Source organism: Crocodylus porosus, unplaced genomic scaffold (assembly GCF_001723895.1).
Source record: "Crocodylus porosus isolate Cpor-Errol unplaced genomic scaffold, CroPor_comp1, whole genome shotgun sequence".
In the NCBI taxonomy this organism is placed as follows: domain Eukaryota; kingdom Metazoa; phylum Chordata; order Crocodylia; family Crocodylidae; genus Crocodylus; species Crocodylus porosus.
Window position 1 is genome coordinate 67495151 of NW_017728943.1, and position 25501 is coordinate 67520651.

At 43.3% G+C, this 25501-nt stretch overlaps 1 protein-coding gene across 3 annotated transcripts; it reads right to left on the reverse strand.

Moving 5' to 3' along the window:
• Nucleotides 1-1343: 1343 nt before the first annotated feature.
• On the reverse strand, nucleotides 1344-25445 carry BPNT1 (3'(2'), 5'-bisphosphate nucleotidase 1). 3 transcript variants are annotated; one of them, XM_019549500.1, is made up of 10 exons: nucleotides 25375-25445; nucleotides 14913-15037; nucleotides 10653-10757; nucleotides 9422-9529; nucleotides 8721-8769; nucleotides 7816-7907; nucleotides 7351-7425; nucleotides 6660-6857; nucleotides 4630-4735; nucleotides 1344-1998 (listed from the first exon to the last, which is right to left on the reverse strand). In XM_019549500.1, the coding sequence occupies exons 2-10, from the start codon at nucleotides 15027-15029 to the stop codon at nucleotides 1850-1852; spliced, it is 999 nt and encodes a 332-aa protein (XP_019405045.1). In that variant the 5' UTR covers nucleotides 15030-15037; nucleotides 25375-25445; the 3' UTR covers nucleotides 1344-1849. The 3 variants fall into 3 exon arrangements, with proteins under 3 accessions (XP_019405045.1, XP_019405046.1, XP_019405044.1); XM_019549501.1 differs by lacking the exon at nucleotides 25375-25445 and adding an exon at nucleotides 16755-16813; XM_019549499.1 differs by lacking the exons at nucleotides 7351-7425; nucleotides 25375-25445.
• Nucleotides 25446-25501: the final 56 nt, after the last annotated feature.

Sequence of the window (25501 nt, forward strand, 5' to 3'; positions counted from 1 at the left end):
GTTGCATGTTGAATTCTGATTAGAAATGAATATATACTGTACACAGAAACTCTTAAGAGCTACAATGGCATGCACACATCTTGATTTTGCTAGATATACAAAACGAACTGCAAAATCATATTATTTCATTGTAAATATATATGAACAATATAGTACTGTATATGATCCAACCATGAAGGTGGACACAATTAATTTGATCATTGTGCTCGTCAAGGAGACATCAATGGTGCAATGTCTAGTTGGAAGGAGGTATCATTTACCTGGGTCCCGGAAGGTATCAAGTACCAATGGTTCCCTACGGGTCTGTCCTGGGTCCAGAATTCTTTACTACTTTCATTAATGATTTGGATGATGGGATTGAGTGCACACTTAGAAAATCTGCAAATGACACCTGATTGAGTGGCGTTGAAGAGACTCTGGAGGGTAGGGCTAGAACCTGTAGAGTCCTGTACCTGGGACAGAATCATTGCATGTATAAATGAAGACTAGGAAATGACTAGATCTGGTGGTTACAAGAGACTATAAGAGGAATACAAGTCAATAGTATGCTCTTGTTGCAAAACAACCCCAGCAGCATACTAGGTTGTATTTACAGAAGCATCACTTGCAAAAAAAGGGAAGTGATTCTTTTACTTTATTTGGCCCTGGTGAAATCTCACTTGGAATACTGTATGCAGTCTTGAGCCCCACACTTCAACAGTCTGGAAAGAATCTAGCACAGAGCAGCAAAAATGTTTAGAGGTCTGGGCGCCCAGACTTATGAGTAAAGGCTGAAAGAGACGGGATTTATTTAGTCTGGAGAAGAGAAGACTGAGGGGGATTTGGTAACAATACTCAAATACCTGAAGGACAGTTATAGGGAGGAAGAAGATGGGCTTTTTCTGTGCCCACAGGGGACAGGACTATGAGGAACAGACTCAAGCTTCAGCAAAGGAAATTTAGGTTGGAAACTAGGAGGAAAATTATGGTGGCCAAGCAATGGAACAGGCTACCTAACAAAATTGTGGAATCTCTGTCCTTGGAAGTTTTCAAGACCAAGTTAGGCACACTTGGCTGAAATGGCTTAGTCAAGCTTGCTTCTGCCTTGAGCAAAGGGGCTGGACAAGATGACCTTGCGATGTCCCTTCCAGCCCTACTTTTCTATATTCATAAAGAGGAAACTCCTGTACAAAGAAACTGCTTCAATACAGTCTACCTATCGTACAAACCATATTACCTACAAAACCTTCACAAAACCCAGACAGTGATAAAACAAGCAGCAAAAATATATCTCAATATGATTCAGTAACTTTACAAAACTGACACCATCACAAATCTCTGATTACAAAAGGGAAGGGGTCACATTTAAGAATCAGTAACAGTAACTTTATTATAAACAATTTGATCAACCAAAACAAATAATTTATTACCCATACATAAACTGAATTAAGTACTGCTGCCTACATACAACAAAAAGTTGTTGAGCAAACTCAGGTTAACTTGGATTTGGTTACAGGTTTGTATCTTAAATTAAGAAAACAGATTTGAATTATGACATTATGCAGTACAGTATAACTGCAATAAATTTAGTCCCACAAATACAGATTTTCTTAGATACCTTGCTTACAAAGAATAGGGAAAACAACTACAGTCCATATTGAAAAACCGGCATTGCTATTACTTTGTCTGGTGAACATGCCACTGAACAATCTAATTTAGCAAGATATCCATGTATTCTGTGCACTAATTTCTACAACAAATTACCGATCAAAGTATCTGAATTAATCTAGCCTCAGATTTGATAAAACAATTTTTCAGTCTCATTTATCCATTTTGCCCCAAACAGCCAAATGAAGGATACTTTTCCGCCTTAAGGCACAAGGGCTTGTTTGACACTGTCAGGAACACGACTAGCATAATAGTCAAAGTTTCTCAAGGTAGCAAGTACCCCTGCTGAATTCATGTGTTTCACCTCCCTGTTATAATGCAAGGAATTTCCATGGATATCAGTCAGCTTGCCTGCAAGAAAGATGGGAATGCATTATTAATCCCAGTTCTTTTAAACACTGCAGCTAGTATTTTGTTGATAGTAAAGCAGCTAATGACTCTCTCTTGGTAAAATAAGTCCCTGGTTAGCGTGGGCTTAGTACGTTGGTAATAATCAGGGACGAAACCAATAGGATTCATTTTTTGTTTCTAGATATACAGAAGACCCACCACATCAAGCCCAATATGCTATCACAGTAGCATATTGGCAAAACACATCAAACTAACACCATACTTCATCTTAGCTGCTCAAGGAAACCTATGCACATTAGAGAGGCAAGAATTCTTGGTTCAATAAAAGAAAATTGCCCACAACTATGTGATTGGTATAGACACAGGCAAGCTTTTGGGTCTCATAATACCCTTCCTCAGCCCTGAGGTATGTGGAAGAATACCATCATACCTAAAATCTTGCTTACGTCTATACCAGTAGTTCTCAGCTTTTTTAGACTCAAAGCAATCCTTGACAGCCCCAAGCCACTCCTTGGAAAATGCCAGCACTTAGTTTTCACTCTTTTTTTTTGGACTACAGAAAAATACTAAACCAATTTTTCTGTTGCAAAGAACTCAGAAAGATCAAAACAAGTCAGAAAGTATTTGATGTTATGGATTCCTATTTGAAACCTGGGTTTATCTTGTGAATCATGTTTGCACAAGTACTGTGGTCACCTTGGGACCAGTCACTACATTGGCCTGCCCACCTGTCTAGGGCAGTCTTCCCCCTGAGTCGCCTGCCATGCCTTTGTTGTATTTAAACAGTCGTTTGTAGGCAGGAGGTTGCCCATTTAATGCCCTGATACCAAGGGTGAAATACACTGCTCTGACCTTCCCTTTACCCTGTCCCATATCTCACAGATGGCATCCAAAAGTTACCTCCAACCCCCTTGGCCCCATTGCTGGCCTGCACTCGGTCTCTGGCCCAAACTTGGTCTCAAGTGTGCTTAGACGTGCCTGGGCCACATGCCCCTCACTGGGGCCCCTGCTTTGGCTGGCCTACGTGTAGTCCTTCAGGCCTCCTCAGACTCTACTCTATGTGGCCTCCAGCAGTCACTTTGCCCCCTCACTGGGGCCACTACTCTGTCCCCTCACTGGGGCTTCTGGGCCTTACACCCCTAGGGCCTCCAGTCCCTCTGGGTAGACCTTGTCCCTGTCGCAGATCCCACTAAATGGGCCTGGACCCTGCCTCAGTAGACCTTGGCTCTGTGCTTTTCTGTTGGGGTGTGCTCCCCTAGCCTTTCCCCTCCATGGGGTCACCCAGAAGGCAGTGGGGGTCAAGGCTTTCTAGTGCCCCATCCTCACTTTTTGCTGGGTAGGCACAGATGTGGCATTTCCTGGAGACTGCCCCGCCACAGGTAGCCCCACCAAACCATCCAACCCCAGCAGGAGCAATTTCAGGTCTTACCTAGGACTAGGAACCTCCTCCATCCCCCTAGTTCCTACCCTGACCTTCAGGTGTTCTGGGAGCAGCAGTACTTCGGCCAGAAAATGTTCACCCTTTGGCTCCCCAGTTGCAACTGGCAGCCTTGCTCCTTGGGTCTGGTCTTATACCTTGGCTGCACAGCTCTATACTAATCAGGAAGCCTCCTGGGTACCATGCGACTGCCTGATTGGGTCTCCTCCCACCTGTAGGCTGGTCTACAGCCCGCTCAAGCCCTTAAAGTGGCAGGCGCCAAAGGTACCCTGCCACAAGTACTAATATTTTGTGGTATCCCTGAAAGGATCTCAAGGCACTGCAGGTTGCCATATCGCCCTGGTGGAGAATTACTGGTCTACACCAACTACATATTTGGTCCAATAAAAGACATCACCCACAAGAATTCTTGCCCCTCATATCTCCCAGACCACCACAGCAATATCACCTCAACACTTTGACACATAATGTTAAATATGAGATGTGTACAACTTTTACACATTACGGTGGACAGTATGGAAGGTAACATAACACTGAACTAAATATAATTCATATTTTTCAAATAGGCCTTTTCATAATTTATTTTTCTACCAAGGTAGTGTGTGTTTGTGCTAGTCAGAAGATAGCAATTATACTGGGTTATCCCCTGGATGGACTCAAATTTGGAGTCAAATCCTGCAGACCTGGGAAAGGACTACAAAAAGTTTGGTTCACTGTTTGTCTTGCTTCTGAAGAATAAAGTGCCCATAAGCAATATTCTGAGCATGTACACATAATAAATTATTTTATTCGGGAAAAGGCTTCATTGTAGAATAAAGCAATAAACCACCAAAAAAATTTAAGGTGAAGGTCAGAAAGTAGTTTTGTTTTGTTTAAGTGCTTTCTGCGTTACTTAAAAATAGTAACTCCATTGCCCTTTGAAGACAAGTTGAAAAGGTAGATTTACATGATGTTATGTAATAGGCTAATTTAGGAGCTGAATTAATGTGCCTACTGAAGTCAGTAAATTTCTCCATTGATTGTAAAGGGTTCAGGTCAGAACTTTGGTGTACAAAAGGTGATCTAAAATGCACTCAAGCCAAGACTACATATTCTAAAATCTGTACTGATCCTCTGAAAACAACCCACATTTGAAAACCTGCAGTAACATCAACTCCCTTCAAAAAGATTTCTGAGTGCTATTATTAACTCACCTCCCACTGCATGCAAAATTGCCTCAGGAGCACAGGTATCCCACTTCTTGCACCCAGGACTAGCAAACACATAAGCAGATGCTTTGCCTTCTATAAGGTGTATGACCTGTTACAAAGAAAGAGCACAGGTCATTTAATACAATCCAGGCATGCAAAAGACAGAATGGGTGTTGTGTAAACTAGGAGAAAGACTAAGCCAATTTGGTTACAGACAAGAGATGTCCTCAAAGCAGAGTGCAGGTTTAAGTTAGGATTGTTACACATTTAAGAAGCCTAGAAATACGTAACTGACAGCATCCAAAATGATCCATCTGCATTGTCTCAAGCATAATCTACAAAAGGCAAATTTAGTCTTTGGCATCCCTTGGTTAAGTGCTAAGGACAATCTGCCTGGGGAAGTGAACTGTCCCCAAGTAGCTTTTACAGGCCCATTACACACATTGCCATAGGCTGAGGAAAAAGGACTAGAGACTCTAGGCTGTCACAGATATTCTCTTTTCCTTCTCCCCAAGAAACCCCCTGTATGCTCTGCTGCAGGGAATTCCTACAGAACCAGATTCCACACTAGGCAGCAGGATTAAGCATGCCCTCCACCAGTGGTTCTCAACATTTTTAGACTCAGGGCACCCCTCAGAAAATGCCAGTTCTTAGCGGTCACTCATTTTTTGACTATGGAAAAAATAACATAACAATTCTTTTAATCACAAAGAACTCAGACCACAACAGGTCAGCATGTTTTTGACCAGGTTGGATAAAAATCAAAACAGTAGTTAAAAAAAAAAAAAAAAAAGAAAAAAGTATATTTTTATTAAAATCAGATTTCTTTTTATTTAATCACATGTTTGATGTTTTTAAGACGCCTTAAAAAAATAAACTGATTTAAAGGTAGTTTTCATTTAAGATATGTTAGAGCTCAAAGATACCACAATGGAAAAAGGATTATAATGTATCATTATATACTATTTGAGACAATATACTCATGTAACTTTTTTAGAAAAGTTTTATAAATAGGTCACAACAGGCCATGGACTATATTAGGAGTTCAGTCTTATGGGGTTCCCCAGAGACTCCTCTATAGATTAGAAAAGAATAAAGAAAACCACTCTACCCAATGGGACTCAGTGCTCAGTCTAGAAGATCCCATTAAGCATCTCTGTGTTGCTTAGTTTCAGTTCTCAAATTGTGGATTTGTGTCTCCAGAGATAACAACCCTGTTAACAGCAATATAGAGAGATGAGAGATAACAGACCTGATTACCTACTCAGTGCTACTGTCTCTCTGCAAGCTTGTGTACATAAATTCAAGCCCTTGCTGCTCTCTAAAAGTGCAAAGTTTCAAGAAATTAAATGAAGAGAGGATTGTTGGAGGTGGAGTAGATCTGGGCAAGGAGAAGTCTGGAAGATGCATACAAGGAGGGACTGGCAGGAGAAACATTTTGAGCAGAATATTCCAGAAGTCTGAGTGATAAGTTTCTGAGAATAGCCTCTCCACTGATTCTGAGATCTAGTGAGGGAATGGGATGGTAGAAGGGAAAACCTTGTCAGGCCATAAAAAAACCCGTGTTTGGGGTTTCATTTTAAAGAAGGTTCTATCAAACAAAAAACATTCACTTTTTGTAGAAAACACTGATTAAACTGAGGCTTCCTGAACAGTGATTTAAACCATGATTTAAATTGATGTGGTTTAAATCAAGTTCATCCTGTTTTTGACACTATGGATTCTTATTTGAAATCATTAGATTTATCTTGTGAATCATGTGTAGGTGCTTGCACATTTAATAGTGCTTATATATAGTGGCATCCTGTCACCCTTAAAAGGATCTCACATCACCCCAGTTGAGAATCACTGCTTTTCTCTCTCCCTCTCCCTCTCCTCTCTCCTGCTTCTCCCTCCTTGTGCAACAAATTCATTCCAGGGGGTCCTTTCACTCTGTGGACATAAGGGCAGGATTATCCCTAAATAGGTTGTTTTCTTCCCAAAGGTATCAAAGGTATGATGATATATATGACAGGCAAAGTCAAGTTCCATACCTTATTTCCTGCACCTCCAACTCTGACTATAGCGTCTGGGTTCATCGCACCAATGCAGTCATTCACCATTTTGCTACTGTGTGAGCGGGTAGTGATGATAATGTGCTTCCCATCAGGCACTTCTTTCAGCTGGAATCCAAAGGCACCTAAACCCAGGACTCCCCAGATTGTCCTGCCCAGCACAGCATCAGCTCCTGCCTACACAGAAAGTTTATAAACTCAGAAAATTGTTACTGCAGCATGCAATGCTCATTTTCAAATTTTAGAGAATCCAATCTGGCCTCTTCCCAGGAGTTAGTTACAAGCATAAGTTGTAGTACTGGAAAAGCAGCACATTCCAGTAATTAAAGCACAGCTAAGGGAGTCAGAATTCCTGGGTTCTTTCCCCAACTATGCTAATGACTTGCAGTCTAACTTCAGGCACGTAATTTAAGCCATAGATTTGGATTTTAGTGTCCTTATCTGTAAAATGGGGGTAATACTTACTTGCTCACTGTCATGCTTGTCTAAGGCATTCACAAATATATTACTCAAGCCAAAAGTGTGGGAAAGAGTGCTCCCAGACTGGCAGGCACAGAATATATTGTAAACAAAATAAAACTATACATGCATTGGCATTAGCAGATTCAACAGAGAATAACTTAAGATTCACACATGCAGATTTAACACATTCACATATTTTGACACCCACCTCACATGGCCAGTGGGATAATGAATAAACGTTTGGAAATCTCTCTATAAACTTTGCATCAGATGCACTCTTGACCTGAAAAGTGTCCAGAGAGTCATTCGTGTATTGCACCAACTCTGAGCTTTCTTCACTATACTCACTGTATACTTTACTAGCTAGCTGCAAGACTGTATCCATGACTTTCTCTCATACCTCTGCTACTCCCTTTTAATAGTTTTCTTCTCAATCCCCACTGACACGCACTTGCCCAAGGGCTGTTCTTCATTTAATTTGGAGAGAATGGGTTATCTGGGACTGCATTTGGTACAACTCCATATAACTCAGTGCTTGTTACATAACTGGCTCCAGCTAAATAGGATATGTACCATGGAACAAGCACCAGTGAGCTGAAAGCAAGCAAACTTGACAGCGAAGGAACCGGTAAAAATCACTTACTGCAGTAAAGCAAATCAACATATTTAATACCTCATAGTTATAGTAGGGCTGGTTAATAATTCCTGCTATTGCTTTGCCTCCATAAGCGATTCCAATAAGAACTGTAACATGGTCAAGGAGACCTAAATAAAAAAAAACAACCCCCCCCAAACATACTATTATGCTTGTAAAAACAAAGCAATCAAAGAAGGCTCATCAAAACCCCAAACCTCACATTTCAGCTCCCAAATCTTCCATCTTTGTTTAATTACTTGAAAACATGAACCACCACCACTCCTGTGTTGCAAAGCACCTATTTTGGATGCTTCATTTTTTTTTAGGTGAGATTACTAAATAATCTGAACTAAGTTCTCTGAAGACCTGTACATTTAACTTGTAGAAGGCCTCTCAATAAACCTCAATTAGTGTACAGTAAAATACAAGTGTAAAGATAATCACTGTACAATACACCAGAAACTGAATTAAAATACCTCAGAGGGTTGTATTCCTCACCCCATGCCTGGCAAAAAGGACAGTTTGCAAAGAATCCAGAAGCATACAGAGGTGCAGCAAAAAGATGACAACAACTGCATTAATATAATTTTTGCAAACATCTTAAGGATGAAGCTTTTAAAGGGGAAGGATCCATTGTGGAAGAGTCTAGGTCAGGGGTTAGCAACCTATGGCACGAGGACCAGATCTGGCCTGTAAAGCCATTTGATCTGGCCTGCAGCTATGTGGCTTCAGCAGCTGCCACTTCTCCTTTGCCACCTTAGGGAGAAAAAGCAGTGGCTGGGTCCTACTACCCCGCCCCCCACCTCTTACCTGAGGTGGGTCATTCTGTGGCATAACCTGAAAAGGTTGCCAATTGCCAGTCTAGATCTTTTCATGTTTACTTTTATAAAGTTGAAAGGATTTTTCAAACCAGCACAAATAAGCAAAAAAAAACAACCAACCTTCAGTGTACTCTTTGGTCCCGTCCAAAGGGTCAACCCATACAACAAGCTAAAAAACAGACAGACATATCACAAAAGGAAACAGAGATGATGGAAATTAAAACATAGGTACTGTATGTTATTAGTTAAGAACAGTAAAAAGGAACCACATAACAGTTAATACATCTGGTTCTTAAAATGTAAGAAGAACGTTAGTCAAAATGCAATAAAATCAATGATGTACAAGTTTGGACACCTCTGGGTATTTCTAAAAGATTCATATTTTCACCAAATTTGGAAAGATCTGGTGATATCCCTCCATTTTCTAGTGGGGAGATGTCCACAAAAAACTCAGACCCTTTATCACTAGGACAGATATTGGTCTTACTGAAGGTATCAAGGCTAAATAGGTATGAAAACAAAATGGCCCTTTCAGGCCCAAAGGTAGTCCTTTCAGATTGCAGATGAGAAGCATTTATGAAAAAAGCACAAAGAGCACTTTCAGTTCTTCTGCTCATGATGAACCTATTCTATAAATAATTAGCGGGCTTCCATTTTCAGGGCTCTCACTGTTCACAGTCATCAGGTTTGGTTTTAACAAGAAAATGTTTTTCCCTGAACCAAAGGATCAAATTACAGCTTCAGAATAACCTGTTTTATTTTGTGGAACCTTCTCAAATAAGATTAGCTATCTATAAATTAGGAAATACGTGAAATATTACCTCTTCCTCTTTGATGCTGCTGTATTGTGGAGGACAAGTTTTCTTTAGGATTTCTTCATACTGGCCATTCTCAATCAACTCTTCATCCACATCATAAGAAGGTAGGTCCTAACAAAAGGTCACAAAAACATAATGGAAATGGCCTATACGCAGAAAGCACTGTTTGGACTTTTCTTTTCCCAAATGATTCCACTTCAAGCACAGGAAATAAAATAAGGCTAGGTTATGTTCCTTTATCTAGCCTTTATTTTTAAAGGTTGCAGTGCGTGCACCATGCATGTGTGTTAGGATTTGCCTTTGAACCACTGCATATGTTGGCAGAAGGGGTGTGTGAAGCGGGCCGTATTCAATTCATATTTGGCCCAATTTGGAAGCCAGCGATTCCATTCACTGATTCGGATCACTGTCCCAATTCGATTTGGCTAAATCCAAATCTGAAGATCCGATTCCAATTTGGAGAATCGGCAATTTGGCCATAAACACAGCTTTATATGTTTTTTCTACATACATTGAGGTACCAGGCATGGCTCATGAATGCTGAGATGGTAGGGCAGATGGAGCATCCCCCAGGAGTGCGGAGACCCTCCGCATGCTTGGCAATGGACCTGGAAATAGACGAGAAGTACTTCTGGTCCACTTTCAGGTCTTCCGCCAAGTGCATGGGGCATCCACCCTGCTTAGCAATCGGCTCAGGGGGGAGGAGGGGAGGGAGGGGATGGGGATCCCAGGTGCCCAACCACACCCAGGAAACCTCAGTCACCAAATTGGGGAGGGGGGGGCGTGCGCTCCATGGTGGACCCAGAAGTAGACCAGAAGTGCTTCTGGTCCACTTCTGGGTCCACCACCAAGCACGCTGGGGACCCACCCCATGCTCCCATGGGATGCTCCATCTGCCCCACCTTCCCAGCCATTCACGAGCCCCCTGCTACCTTGACATATGTAGAAAAAACATAGAAAGCTATGTCTTTGTCCGAATCACTGAATCTCTCCAAACTGAATTGGAGGTTTCTTATTTGATTCATAGAAATTAATGGGTCTCCTAATTTGATTCGGATTTGGAGATTCGGCTGCCGAATCAGGCTGAATCTCCTCTGAATTGAATCAGCGACCAAAGCTTCATACGGCCTTAGTTGGCAGGTTACCCGATGAGGCTAATGCCAAGGGAAAGTGAATAAGGAAAATAAAAATGAAAATGTAATTCAAAAGTGGCAGACTTAAATAAATTTCTCACCTCTTCTCCTATGATTGTTAATTTGGGGAATTTCTGTGCCAGTGAAGAACAAATGCTCATTTGCACCAGTCGGTCAGCTTTGGTCTGCAAATCATTGGCTCCACACTGGAAGGGATAGAAAGGAATTATTTTACATGAAGAACGTTAGAACAGCCTAAGCATTAGGTTTACTGCTGACTAGGATCCTCAGAAATATCACAAGTCTCAGGAAGAACTCAATACCAGGCCATTAAGACCAAGTTCTTTCTCTCATATTGGTACAACACTAGTAGGGAAGCATAAGGAATGATATACCAATGCTGCTGCAACTGGACCTCTTCAGTAGACAGATACTCAATACAAAGCTATCGTATTTCACATGGTATAAGTCGAGGTTTGAAGCCCAATTTTTAACTCTTAAAATTCAACCTCAAATTACACACTGTATCACTGTCCCCTGAGAGTGGCACTGGGCTTTGCGCTCGGCTGGCATGGCACAGGGGATGGGGCTGCGCCAGTCAGGCACCAAACCCAGCACCATCCCCATCCCCATCCCCTGTGAGTAATGCTAGGTGCTTGGCTGGCGGAGCCAGGCTTAGTGCTCGGGAGTGCCACTCAGCTGGTGTGCCCCCATCTCCCATGAGCTCGGCACTGCTCATAGCAGATGGGGCTGCACCAGCTGAGCACCAAACCTGGCACTGCTCACAGGAGATGGGGATGGGGCCATGCTCAGTGCTTGGCTGGGGACATGCCACTCGCAGGAGATAGGGCGGGGTTGGGCTCAGCACTCAGCTGATACGGCCCCATCCCCTCCAAGTGGCACTGGGCTCACAGGGGATGGGGCTGCACCAGCCGAGAACCAAGCCTGTCCCTGTCTTCTGCAAGTTCCGAGCCCAGCCCTGCCAGCTGAGTGCTGCTAACATGGGAATGGGACAGGCTCGGTGTTTGGCAGAGCTACCTGCAGCGGACAGGGCCGGGTATAGCACTCAGCTGGTGCAGCCCAGGCAGCATCGCTCACAAGGGATGGGGATGCACCAGCTGAGAGCCGAGCCCAGCCCAAAATTACACACCATCCCTATGAAAATCCTAACTGTCAAACTGAAGTCGACCTATGCACTGTGAAATACAGTACTTTATTTTTTGTGTACTGATTAGGGCTGTGCGAAGCTTCAAATCGCTGATTTGATTCGGCGGAGATTCAGCCCAATTTGGTGGCCGAATCTCTGAATCCAAATTGGATTAGGAAACCCTTTAATCTCTCTGAATCGAACTGGAACCCTCCAAATCAATTCGGAGAGATTTGGAAAGATTTGACAATCTGCACACAGACACAGTTTTTTCTACCTACGTCTAGGTAGCAGGCAGCTCATGAATGCTGAGATGCTGGGGCGGATGAAGTGTCCCACAGGAGTGTGGGGAGGTCCCCAGTGCGCTCAGCAGCAGACCCGAAAGTCGACCAGAAGCACCTGGTCCACTTCTGGGTCCACCTGGGAGCACATTGGGCCCCCCCCCGAACCCTCCTCACCCGCTTATTGACTGGTGCCCACTAGGTTGGGGGGGCACCTGGGGTCCCCCTGCAGCTGATCACCAAGCCAAGGGTGTGCTCCCTGGCAGACCCAGAAGTACTTCCAGTCCGCTTCCAGATTTGCTGCTGAGCACATGGAGGGCCCCCCCACACTCCTGTGGGACACTCCATCTGCCCCAGCATCGCAGCATTCACAAGCTGCACTGGTACCTCAAGGTATGTAGAAAAAACATTTAAAGCTGTGTCTATGTCCGAATCGCTGATTCTCCAAATCAACATAGAATCTTCAGATTCGGCCGATCGAATCGGTTCATTGATTCGAATCACTGTCCCCAACTTGAATCAACTCCGTATCAAATACGGCCCGTTTCACACACCCCTATAATGATGCCTGCACAAATATTCCACATCATGAACTTCAACATAGGAAGTGTGAGAAATAGGAAGTGAATGACAAAAACAAGGGAGGAAAGGAAATATTTTCATGTAATATTGAAAGGACACAGAGAAATAGAAATGCAGGACAGGAGCTACTGAGAAGGCAGCTCTTACTTCATCTGTGATCTGGTTAAAGCAGGGGTGTCAAACTCATCCAGCTCTGCAAGGTAGATGAGTGGTATGAGGCTAGTCTGAAGGCTGGATCAAGGCCATGGATCCTGCCCCCTCAACTGTCCCTAGCATATCTGATGTACCAATTGCTCCAGCTGGTCTGGGACCTGCACTACATACATGTGGTGCAGATCCCAGAGCAGCAGTGACAGGTGCCGTGTGTGGTGCAATCCAGCCAAAGCAACTATTCCTACAGCTCTGGAACTGCACCACATGCAGCTACTACTCCAGCAAGTCTGGGACTTGCACTGCGTGTGGTGCCTGCAAACCCTATGTGCAGCACAGGTCCCTGACCAGCTGGAGTGGATCGCATCACAGAGCAGATAGAACCCTATCTCTGTTCACTCCCTATTGGTTTACATTATAAACTGTGTAGAAACTTCTCTTAAAAAACAAGTACCTAGCACAATGGGACCTCGTTCACACTGGGGACTGTAAGTGTTACAGCAACACAAATAATAATCCATCAAAAATGTCCCAAATAGGTGTTGTGAGGCAGGCAAAATGCAAGAGTTCACTGTCAGAACAGGCAAGAAGAGCCTTGGAAGGGGTGACCCATGGCTATAGACAGTACAGAAGATAAATAAGTCATTTTCAGAAACCTGAAGAGAAAGCAGGGGAAGCTTTAAGTTCAGGGAACACCCACCAACTGGCATCTGATACGATCATGATTTGAGACCACAAATCATGATGACCCAATCATTCAATATGGACAAGGAGTGGAGAATCCCACCCTATTATACTACACAGAAAAATACTTGGTTCTACAAAAGAGCTACTTTCTCAAAATTGAGGGAAATTGACTGAACAGAAAAATTTGCAGAGAAAAAAAGTGAAAGAACATGAAGCACTCTCTAAAAGTCTGAGATGGCTAAAAACAGCTACAATTCTACAATCATGAAAGACGATAAATGTGTATAAAGCTCATTTTGGCTCAGCGACATCCATCCTGATTCAAAGGCAAAGTGAAGGCAGCAAAAGGAATTTATAATGCATGAAAAATAAGAGAAAACAGATAGCAACTGATGTAATTGAAAGTTATGAAGTGCAGTTTCTCTTATCAATTTTCTGAAGACACCAGGGAAAAACCCCATACTAGCAGGTATAACAAAAATAAGTTTTTGATGTGTATTTACTTTATTGCCAGCAATCTACCACAAATATCTGGATAAAATCCTGGTAAGGAAGAGGCAACATGACAATTAAAAAAATTCTACAAGTATGTTGGAGCCAGGAGGAACAGAAGAAAGTATAGGAGATGCAGAAGGCAATATAGTTATGGAAGATACAGGGAAGGTTGAAGCTACCAGTTGATGAGTGCAGGTGGCAGTAAAGATAGGGTAGGAGGCAAAGTGTCCAAAGTAGTAGGTAAATACAAGTACCAGCATTTGCTCCACTGTAAAGACTGAAAATAATAGTTTTTTACTAAATACAGTACATAACATTATGACATATACACAAAGTTTTATTCGAGTTCAGAAGTGAAAGATATCCCTCCCTCCGATACAAACAAGCATCCTTTAACTTGGTGAAATTTCAGAGCTCAATGTAACGTGCAACATATGTGTTAGTTAAATTATTTTAAAAGATTATAGTAAATTGAAACCTTTACACAGGCAGTAATACTATTATATTTACTTTTGAACAGGTTTATTATTTTTACTAGAAAACTGTTTAAATTAAATGTGAAAAATCTGCTTTAAAAGAATTTAAATAAAATGTTATTTTAGTTTTTAATTGAATTTGTATTTATGATGATTTAAATTAATGTGCATCAACATAAACAAAATATTTCTATATAAGCTATCCTAGGACAGACATTAAAACACAGATGACAACAAGGTGCTATGGATGAATTAGCATGAAGCTTTCTGGTACATACATAATATTCCTGAAGTGTGGTTTGAAGCAAGAAGCAAACATTGTGCATTCACATTTATTGTAGGATATTAAACAGCTCTGCATATCCCCAGTGGAGGTTTAAGAATCCATTTGAATAACTCACCATTTCAATAAGTTAAGGTTATGCTACTCAAATGAACTATATTCCCTCTCTCATACTGGAGCTGTCTGACCGTTACCTCTCTTACTTGCATCTAACTTACTTTTCTTAACAGATATGAAACCATCACAAGCCAAACAAGTACCTTTTCCACTATTCCCAGATCTCCTCCTGCCATCACTTTTCTGACAATTGCTGCTGCTTTCTCCGCGACAGAATAGGCAGAGGCAACTAGGCGCATCAACACAGCTGGAGAAGCCATAATGATTGCTGAAGGGACAAAAAGCAATCTTGTAAATGACATTGACAATACTATATATCACAAGTTTGACAAACTAATACCCAATGGAAGAAAAGGAATCCCACAGGAAAATTAGATTACACTGGTATGTCTGGAATGTTATTTATCTAAAATAAAACCTTGTTTAGATGAATGCAAAGTGGACACCAAAATAATATATGGAAGTGGGAGTGTGGCAGTGCACTTTTGCTGCCTGCCACTTTAAGGGCTGGGAGCAGGCAGCCAGCATGTGCTTGATGAAGATGGCCATTTTAGGGCCTGGTCCACAGGGCTGGTGCAGCAGTTTGCTGCCAGCACCCAAGGAGGTGACATCAGGCTGAGCTGCCGCTCTTGGAACAACTTGGAGATAAGGGCAGGAGCTATAGGGGTGGCAGAAGGCTCCTGGTCCTGTTCCTGACTTGAAACTGCACCTTGCTAGGGAAGCGGGGTCTGGCGGGACTGTCTGTGGCAGGTCAGCCCCCAAGAAATACCAGATCAGATACCCTCCCCCATGAAAGGCAGGTAGGGGCATCTTAACCTCAGCCATACTACCTGGTGGGGGACTGTGAGAGTAGTGGGGGCCAGGCATGCTAACAAAGAGGCACCTGAGCCTAGCAGAGGTGAAAGACCCCGGAGAGGGGTAGTATTGGTGTTGAGGCCCACACAGAGTACGGTGGAAAGAGGCACTCAAAAGACTGTGTGTGGGGGGTGCAGAGTAGGGCTGCAAGGGCAGCTTGAAGGGCAGTACATGGGCCAATCCCGATGAGTGAGACAAGGATCAAGTTGCCTGGTGAGGAACTAGGGGCAGAGTCAGCCCAATGTTTAGCACAAAGATAAGGTCATGTAGGGTAGCGAAGCTTGAGCAAACCAAAAGGTGCTATGTGTGCCATGCCAGAGTAAGAGTAGTAAAGCTCGATGGCAAAAGGGGTTGCTCCGGGAAGCAGGACAGTAGAGAGTGGCCCAGTGATGGGCAGTATGCTAGAGGTACCTGTGAGAGATGGACAGTATGAGTGTGTAAGAGGCCCAACACTAGACTGAGTTTGTCCCGATCTGAAGCTGGGGAGCAATAATAATCTGGATGTCATCTGCAAGGCATGGGCCACAGTATAGGGCAAGTAAAAACCCATGGATAGCACCCCCTGGCATTGGGGCAAGGAATGGGCAGCCTCCCACTTATGTTACCAACTAGAACATCAAGTCATGGCAGATGGGACAGGGCAGACTGCCCTAGACAGGCGAGTGGGCTATCATGAGACCCAGCCTTGAGGCGGCTCTTTCACAGGGAGGCTTTTCGATTAAATTAGCAGGCAGGCATGTCAAGACACATAACTGTTGAGATGAGATCTCATCTTGTCATTAAATGAATGTGTACCAGGGGCCAGAACTCTCTCTAAGACAAAGTCCCAGCAATTCAACTTACAGAATTACTGGTTTGCCCTATGTGGGAGGAACGGAGGCTGTGTACACACATTCAAATGATCTGGGAGAAAATATTTAAAGGAAAAATTTCACATTTTTCTCTGAAACTAGCAGCAGTAGCAGGCTCAGCCCAGGCAAGGGCTACCCCAGCTGACCTTGGAGATCATGGGCCCCCTGAAACCTGCTTGTGGACCCCAAAATGAGAACTGCCGCTTAGAGCACCAAGTACTGCAGTACAGGTAGGGGGTACCAAGTTTGCTAGGTCAGTGACAGGGCCTGGTGGTTTATCAGTTCAGTGATGGGGCTGGGATGGGCTGCCAGCTCAGTGAGGAGCGGGAGATGGCTGTGGCTGAAAAAGCCAGGGGCAAAACACACCCCATTCAGTGCTTCAGCACGGAGCCTTTCCAGTCTGAAGCACTCAGGGGGCATACTCTTCTCCCTGCTTGGCTGGGATTGCCAGTCTCTCTGGACCTGTGAAGGGGGAGGACAGGGAGCAAAGCTTACAGGGTTTCTCAAGAACTGCTCTGCAGCTTCACATGGTTGGGTACCTGGACAAACTTTTGGTTTCCAAAGAGATATTCTCCCCAAAGCCATTTCATTCAGGTTGTTCCCAAGTTGTTTCTCTCTCAGGCCATTTTTGCTCTGGGAGAAAAATCATGAATATCTATAGACTCGTGTTTTCTCATGGGAGAGCAGCAACTCTCCCAAGAGAAAATGAACATCTATACATAGCCAGAGTTTTATTATTTCTCTCTCTCAAATTACTATGATGGTCCCTATCACTCTACTATCTACAGAATTAGAAAGACTGGCTATCAAGCAGTAAGCAAGTCCCAACTCATCACAGTAGAGAGCTGCTGCTCTACTCTAATGGATCTTGGTGCCTCCTGAATATCTACTTAAAAAACTAAAGAAAACTTTTCCAGAGAAAGCAATTTACTTGCTCTTTCCTGCTGTCAAGTTTTTGCTAAATGCTCCCATGTCCAGCTCTCACCTCCTGTACCTGCACCTCTTGGTTTTGATCAGAGCTTTAATCTGAGCACTTAAGGGAAGCCACCTATTTCCAATTAATGAATGATCATTCCAAGTTAACTATGTGACCTTATATGTAGGCACTTCAGCCCCCCATATTCTGGCTCCCACAAGTAAAGTCTAATTATTTCCTCTTATCCACCTGGTTTCAGGAACTGTGATCTTTTCTCCATCTTCCTTCTCTGCTTCTGCAACATCACGACCCTCACATTTTCTTTATGTTCTCCCTCCTTGCCTGTGTCAGATCCTCTTCCCCAGTTTCTCCCCTTGCCATTTCCATCATCTTCCATTCACCATTTCTGCTCTTGTATTCCCATTCCCTATCTCTGGGGACCTATTTAAATTGTGGTAAGACGAGGCATTTTTTGGTTGGTGTTGATTTTGCAGATTTCACAGGCAATTCCAGATTTTGTGGTTTCCACTAAATCCATGAAATTACAAATAAAGTAGATTCCTACTCTTGATGAGTAGACCCATCTCTTCTTCCCATATTCCTCTCTATTTTCCTGCGCTTGCCTCTGCAACAGATATTCCCACTTGGTTATGTTTTGGTTTTTTTGCCCAAACTAAATATGGAGAGTTAGGGAAGGCAGTACTAGATGAGAGCACCTTGAATTCATTCCTATTCAAAGTAGCAGGAGACAGTGGCCATTTTGGTCCAGGGTAGAAGTTCATAAGATTGCTCTTAATGAGGAGCTTTAAATAAATATATCAGGGTGGGACTTGTGATAATGTTAAATGAGTTTCGAGTTCTGCTGGCGTAAGTTTGCTTGGGTTTGCAATTTATACAGTCTGGTGGGGCTAATCATGATTCATGCCTGGTGTTCCCAGGCACTACAGAAATCCGAATAATAAATACACTGAAAACACTATACTTGTACATAAATTCTTCTTTTCTAGCTCAAGGCCCACACAGCTCCATTTCACCCTCATATCCATGGTTTTCTTTACTTTTGTTGCCATCCTCAAAGAAACCTGCCAGAAATCTGCATACACCCCACCTGTATGCCTTCATACTTTCTACCTTAGATGTTCACTAGATCTCTTCAAGCTATTTCACCATGCCTTCAGGTTCATTCCTCTTGAAACAAGTGACTACATTTCTTCAACAAACCAACTTCCTTCACACTCTGAACAAATGAGCGTTTACAATCCCCTCCTGTATTTTGAAACCCCAAACCTAACAGGATATTGGGTTTCTACATTTCCTTCCTGTCTTTCCTCCCCATTTTTACATTTGTTTGTCACCTACCTAGATTGACATGGTTTTGGGGTATGGCCATAATGGGTGCTTTACTTGCATAATAACATTTCTTAGCACACATTCTTGAAGAAATATCTTTAAGTGTAGAAAACACAGATACAGAGGAACCCATTAAATCTCCACTAAAAGCAAAGGAAAAATGTCAAAATGCAGATAAGCCAAACAGGTGCAGAAGCTGTGTATAGGGCAACAGCTCAAAATCAATTATATTGCTTATTACTTGAGAAATCAGTTAAATATTATGAGGCATAATGTAATTAAGTGATAAGACCAGCTACTGTAGATTTTGTTGCCGTGACCTTAAGTTCACTTGTCTTTGGCATAAACTCAAATAATACTGCTAGAGTTACTGAAGTCCCAACCTTTGGAGCCTTGTCAATCTGTGCTAATATTTCAAAAACATGCATTTTTTTTAAATATAAATATCTGAAGGCAAAGAGATTACCAAACCTGGAAAAGCAAGTTGGCTGTACAAACACACAAGATTCACTGGGGAAACACTGCTTCCTCTGAATGTTAATAAGTAGCCACCATATGGGTTCAAAGTGCTGTAAACAGGGCCGTCTCGTGGGGGGTGCAAATTGGGGTGACCGTCCCAGCCCCACGCTTTGGGGGGCCCCACAGAGCCAGGTGGGGCAGCCGCAGCAACTCCACCGTGATGCCGGCTTCATGTCCGGCCTCTCAGCACCTCCCATTCCCGCCACCAGCTTCCTAACGTCCGGGGGAGTGGGGTCCTGCGCAGCTGATTTGCCCTGGGCCCTGCACCCTGCTCAGATAGTCTCTGGCATAGACCAGCAGTGTCAAACATAAGGCCCACAGGCTGGTCCATGGAGCCCTATGATCTGTCCTGTGAGTCCCTGGCTCACCCCACACACTGCACACAGCATGCAGAGCCGGTCTTGTGAGCAGGTTGGACCTGGCACCATGAGCATTGCATGAAGCACAGGGGATCAGTTCAAGGTATGCACTGCACGTGGTGCCCATGCCAGACCAAACGGGAGTTGCTGAGCTAGTCCGCGAGATAGATTGGGACCATGTACTGGAACTAGCATGCCGTACCAGGCTGGTGCAGCACTGCAAGCAGCACATTCCATGCTGGCCCCATGAGCTGCATGCAGTGGGTGTGGCCAGTCCAGCCCTGTGCACATGCTAGCCTGCTCCAAGGCTTGCGCTGCCAGTTGGATCTGGTGTCATGGGCACTGCATGTAGTACAGAGCATCTCAGGGATGAGATGCAGCCATAACCCCTCTGGACCAGGCTGGCATGCTGGCTCTTACATGCACAAATGGCCTGGGGCCTAATCTGGATAAGCTTTGGAACCAGCATGCAGAGCCAGTCCAGCAGGTACCCTTCTTTTCCCAGCTCTTGGCACATAAGCCAATAAGTATACGTGCAATTGTGATGGTAATGCAAGTACAAACTATATCTTGGTTGTAATTATATTAGTAATGTCTAGTGAATTAGGAAACTTAACTGCAAGATTTATGATAAGTCTTAATTTACTAGAACACTTCAAGTCCTATGTTGCTAACACAAAACAAAATACAACTGAACTTTGAACTTAGCTAGTTTAAAAAAGTAATTTTTTTTTATAGGTTAGTGCCCATTAACAGTCCAGGTGCAGACATAAGAACAATAAGAATCTGATCTTTCCCAGAGTTTTAAAACTTCAACTGATCCTTTCTGAGAAGCACCGAAGAACTGGTTTGGTTTGGTTATATGGGGCCTCAGGACAAAGAAATCTCTCAAGTGTCCCACCTATTTCTCTAGGCTATGCAAGTTAAACCCTTAAATCAAGTCTGCTGGGAACAGACTTGTAAAGTAAGCCAGGACTATTACCTGTTATGTGCTGTGAAGGAAATAAGAAAGATTTTACCTTGTCTTCTTGTATTTTTCCCTTCTTTTTTGTTTCATGCTGGTTTATTAAATTTTATACTAATACAGTCATCTTCTGTTGTGCTGTTTAAGCATTCTTGTTTGTCATTTCAGTAAGTGAATAGGAAAAGGGTGAATTCAGCAGAATTTATTACTATGTGGGTATTATGTACAAAATGATTTAAAGTCCCCAAAGTCCCAAATGCTCATAGGCATTCAAAACCATATCATCCTTGGAAGTACTACCTTTTGAAAAGGAGTACTTATAGGAATAATAGACATCTAAAGGTCAGCACAGTGGGTGAAATGTGTGACCAGAGAACAGGACTGGGATTTAAGATAACTTAGTTTCTTCTCTCAGCTCAGCAATAGATTCCACATGTGACCCTGAAAAAGTAATTTGTTCTTCATATCCATCAGTTTCTCATTTGTAAAGTCAGGGTAATACCAACATCAAGTGGATGTCAAAAGTCTTATTTGTGAAGTGCCTTGAACTGGTACTGGCAATACATAAATGTTACTTTACACCCTTATACTTGACTTTGAATGAGACACACGTCTACTAGATCATAAACCTACAAGCAGCATCCTTTATGGGAGAGGACTCTTCAGCCCAGAGATAAAATGATCACAAATGCCTAAATAATTTAACTTCCAAGTCCTGTTTTCAAACAGGTTTGTACATTTAGAAGCAGAAGTGTAATTTACTTACAATAGTATCTAAATTTCCAAGTACTGTACCTAAATAATTTCTGAAGATAGAACTTTGGTTCTGCTAAATGACTTAATACTTTTGAAAACTTCACTCTATCCTCTTGTTATCTCATTCTTTTCCCACATGGTACAAGTTTCAGACACCCTTCCATTGCTAGCTCTTAGAGGAAACAAACTTCCGTTTCTTTCTAACAACCAGAATGAAATTATCAGACAAGAGCATAAGACTCGATTGCTCAAACTGAAAACAAGACATATTAAGAATACATACAGAAAAAGATTAAAAAGAAAAATATGAGTATTGCAACTGGTGGGTACTTTTTATCCCAGCATTTCTAAAGAGTCCCATTAGCTTACAGGGAGTCATATGGGACACCATGGTCTGCCCATGTTTGCAGGATTGGGACTTAATTTACTCAGTGAATTTGAATGACATAGTACATCAAATATTCAAATAAAGAATCAGTCTCATAAATGTCAATTACTTCATTTCTTTTTAAGTGCCTCTCTAGCTGATTCCTGTTAAAGGCTTTGAGGAAGAAATGTATTTATTTTTTCATATTTAAAAAATATTTTTCATAAGTCATTTAGCAAACTACACAAGGATAAGCAACTCTATTACTATGATTAATTAAAATAAATTCATAAAGGCCCCATCTTCATGTACAAACTGATCAGCAGCTCAGGTCAAGAATAATTTTGGTCCAGAGCTCAGTTTTCTCTAATTAGGTACAGAAAAAGATTCAGCTATGTCATAAACTATGGAGGTATGCTTTCTACTTCTTTTTTAAAATTTTAAGAATTTAATATTTTGTTAATAAAATAATAACATTGTGAAATCTGGGTAAGACTAACATATCCTCTAAATGTGTGTGCAAGTGTTATTTTGGGGTGGCACCACACCCCCACCTGTCCATGAAAACACCACTTTCATATGCAAACTTTAAATCAGGGGTGTCAAATGTATGGCCGCCAGGTCAAATCTGATCCTTGGAGCCTTTTTTCCAGCCTGCTGGGCTAGTGGCAGGCACTGGAAGTTGGCAAGCATGGCTCACTGCATAATCTGGAGCCTGTTGGCCCCACTGGGCAGGGCCATGGGCAGTGAGCTTGGCTTGTTCCTGCTGCCCATGGACTCCTTTCCCCAGACCCCTCACTGCTGCCCAGGCTCTCACCATTTCTGGACACTTCACGGCCCAGCCCCTTGTCACTATTGCCATGGCATCCACTGTGGCAGCCCCCAAACCCCAGGCTGGATCCAGCCCACAAGAAGTCCTGTGTTCTGGGTCTGGCCCAGGGCCCCGGGTGAGTTTGTTACCCCTGCTTTAAATAATTTTTTTTTTAAGTTTTGAATTAATCCTGGATGGAACTACAAACATATATTTCTGGGTATAGTTAAATCATCCATCTTAAATGAGAAGCTTAAATCAGGCATCAGAACTTGCCTTACTGACGTATGTACTTGCATGTATACACACAGGTATTTAATTCTGCTACCACAATTAGCAGCTTAATAGCATATTCACAGTAGTAAATTTAAATATGTGAAGCATCTGCAGAATCAGGGCCTTATTCAGGCAAGCACTCCTGCCCGTTCAGTTGAAAATATTCTTAGTACCAGAGCTTTAATGTGCTTAGCTCTGCTACCACAGGGCTATTCATTGCAATAAAGGTAAGCACATGCTTAAGTGTTTGCAGTCAGTGTGGTTAAACACTGGTCATGGTGCACTCATTTTATGACATAAGAAATAATTTAAATTAAGGTAAAACTGATTTTACCTGATGTATGCAAAACCCCAGTATGAACACTGGATTTTGCACTGCTCCTATGGTAAAAATATGCCTTTACCTAAACTGATCTAATGTGTGCAAACCAGACCTAAGGCTCCCACTAGTGTGAATGCTACTTAAACTGAACTATTAGTATCATTCATCTGGCACAGAGACAGATGCTGAACTTTATTATCATGAGGGGTCCCATTGGACTATTTAAGGCAGTGAAATGAAACACATAAATCTATAGGATCTGGACTTTTTTAGACTGTAATATGCAAAATTTGTAGATATGGCTTCTGGCAGCAAACTCACCATACCATTCAAATACACCTGTTAACACTGCATTTTTTTTTTTTATTATTATTTTATTTTACAGCAGTTGATTGTTATACCGGAAAATAAACTACCTAAGTCTTTGTTTTGTATTGACTCACCTTCTTAACATTTTTCCTTGTTCTTAACAGTCCTCATTACACCTTTGATCCAATTGACCAATAAACTAAACTTATTTAAAGACACTGCCAACTTTAATGGGACCGTAACATGATAGGAAGTGTTTTTCTTTTTCGCCTTCAGAATCTATGCATCCTTTGTTTAAATAAATTTCTGTTTTTCCCCACCTCTTTAAAAAACAGTCAACCACAGTCTTATACAGGCCAGCAACTCAATGGGCATGTCTAAACCTGTATTAATGCACCATAATTAAGCACATTAAGTTAGTACCTGTTATCAGCACTACTGCACAGTAGCCCTGGCACACATTTTTTACCTGATGCTAATGTGCAGTAGACTCATTCTACTGTCCATTAGCATGGTTTTTGCCATGACACGCTAAATGTGCAGTAGAATTGCTCTACTGCACTTTTAGCATCGTGCAAAGACGTATCCACTGATGACAACACAAAGTGAACAGATGATCGAGGGAAAAATGCAAGATGCAGGCATTCTTGTGGGTGATATCTTGTATTGGACCAATTCCATGGTTGGATTAGATACAGACTAGCTTTTGAGTACCACCAGACAGTTGGATAAAAGATACTGCCCACAAAAAACACATGCCTCTTGCATATCTGCTGGAACATCACAGCAACAACACTTCAGCACTACTGAGGAAAAAATGACTTTCCAAATGGATTAACTGATACAAGAGAGCCAATTAGCTGTGTTAGTCTAAAGCAGTGGTCACCAACCAGTGGATCTCAATCCCAGTAAATCTCAGAGCCTCTTGGAGTCGACCTGAGGCTGGGGTGAGGAGGCTGAGTGCTTGCATACATGCACGCATGCGCCCCAGCCCAGCAGGTCAGTCCGTGGAGGAGGGAAGTGGTGGGGGCTAGATCAAGGCCCCCACAGTGAAGGACAGTGCAGGGGTAAGTTAAGCGGGGCCCCGGCTGGGTGGGACTTACCTGCTGGGAAGGTGTGCCCCCAAATAATTTTTTCTCCCTCTGCCTTGATCTTCCTTCCCCACAGACTTACCTTCTGGGTGGGGGGCAGCAGGGGTGGCACGCACAGTAGACCTTGGGTTGCTTTTAAATGCCAAAGGTGATCTCCTACTTAAAAAGGCTGGAGACCACTGGTCTAAAGTCTGACAGAAGGCAGGCCAGGGTGCAGTACCTTAGAGCAGTGTTTCCAGACCTTTTCCAGCCGGAGGCTAGAAAACCAGTTTTGTCAGATTTCTGACAGAGCCCCTGAGGAAGTCAGCTGCAGCCTATGAAAGCTCTTGCCTCTTTGGACAAACTAGTCTACAACTGTGTGGGCCAACCCTTTTGTCAGACAGGCCACAAATCCATCCTGCTGCACCCCGCCCAAGTGCCACTCTGATTGCTTTCCCCTGCCCAGTCTGCTGTCCTGCTCAGTGCTCCTTGGCCTGTGCTCCCCACCTGATCTGCCCCTCTTCTTTCTGCTCCCTGCCTCATCTGTTCCTACCCTTTCTGCTCCCTGTTCTGTTCCCCCTACCTGATTTGCTGTTCTACTTTCTGCTCCCTGCCCGGTGAACTGCTACGTTTTCTGCTCCCTACCCCATCCGCCGCTCTGTGCTCCCTGCCTTCCCCCCCCCGACCTGAACTGCCGCTCTACTCTCGTCTCCCCGACCCCCTCTCCCATGTGCCGCAGAGGCCGGGCTCTTCGACCCGAGAGAGAAAACCCAGCAGCTCGGCGGTCTCCTGATGATCAACCAGCCCCTCCCGCACCCCGACCACGGAGCAGCCTTAGCCTCTGCCCCAAGCACACCCGGCCGCCGAGCCCCGCTCCTACCTCTCGCTGCGCGGCGCTCACAACCTACCGTGAGCTCGGAAGCCGGGGCACTGGCCCGCTCGCCCCGCCCCCGGGGGCGGCCTGTGAGCTGGCCCCGCCCCGCCCGCAGGCCCTGAAACGCGTCTGA

Coding starts and splice junctions, on each gene's coding strand:
- BPNT1 (XM_019549500.1), bottom strand. CDS start 15,029: ATGGCTTCTCCAGCTGTGTTGATGCGCCTAGTTGCCTCTGCCTATTCT. Junction 9,530..10,652: donor TAACAATCATAGGAGAAGAG/GTGAGAAATTTA, acceptor ACCTTTTGTTAG/GACCTACCTTCTTATGATGT. Junction 4,736..6,659: donor TTGGAGGTGCAGGAAATAAG/GTATGGAACTTG, acceptor TCTTTGTAACAG/GTCATACACCTTATAGAAGG.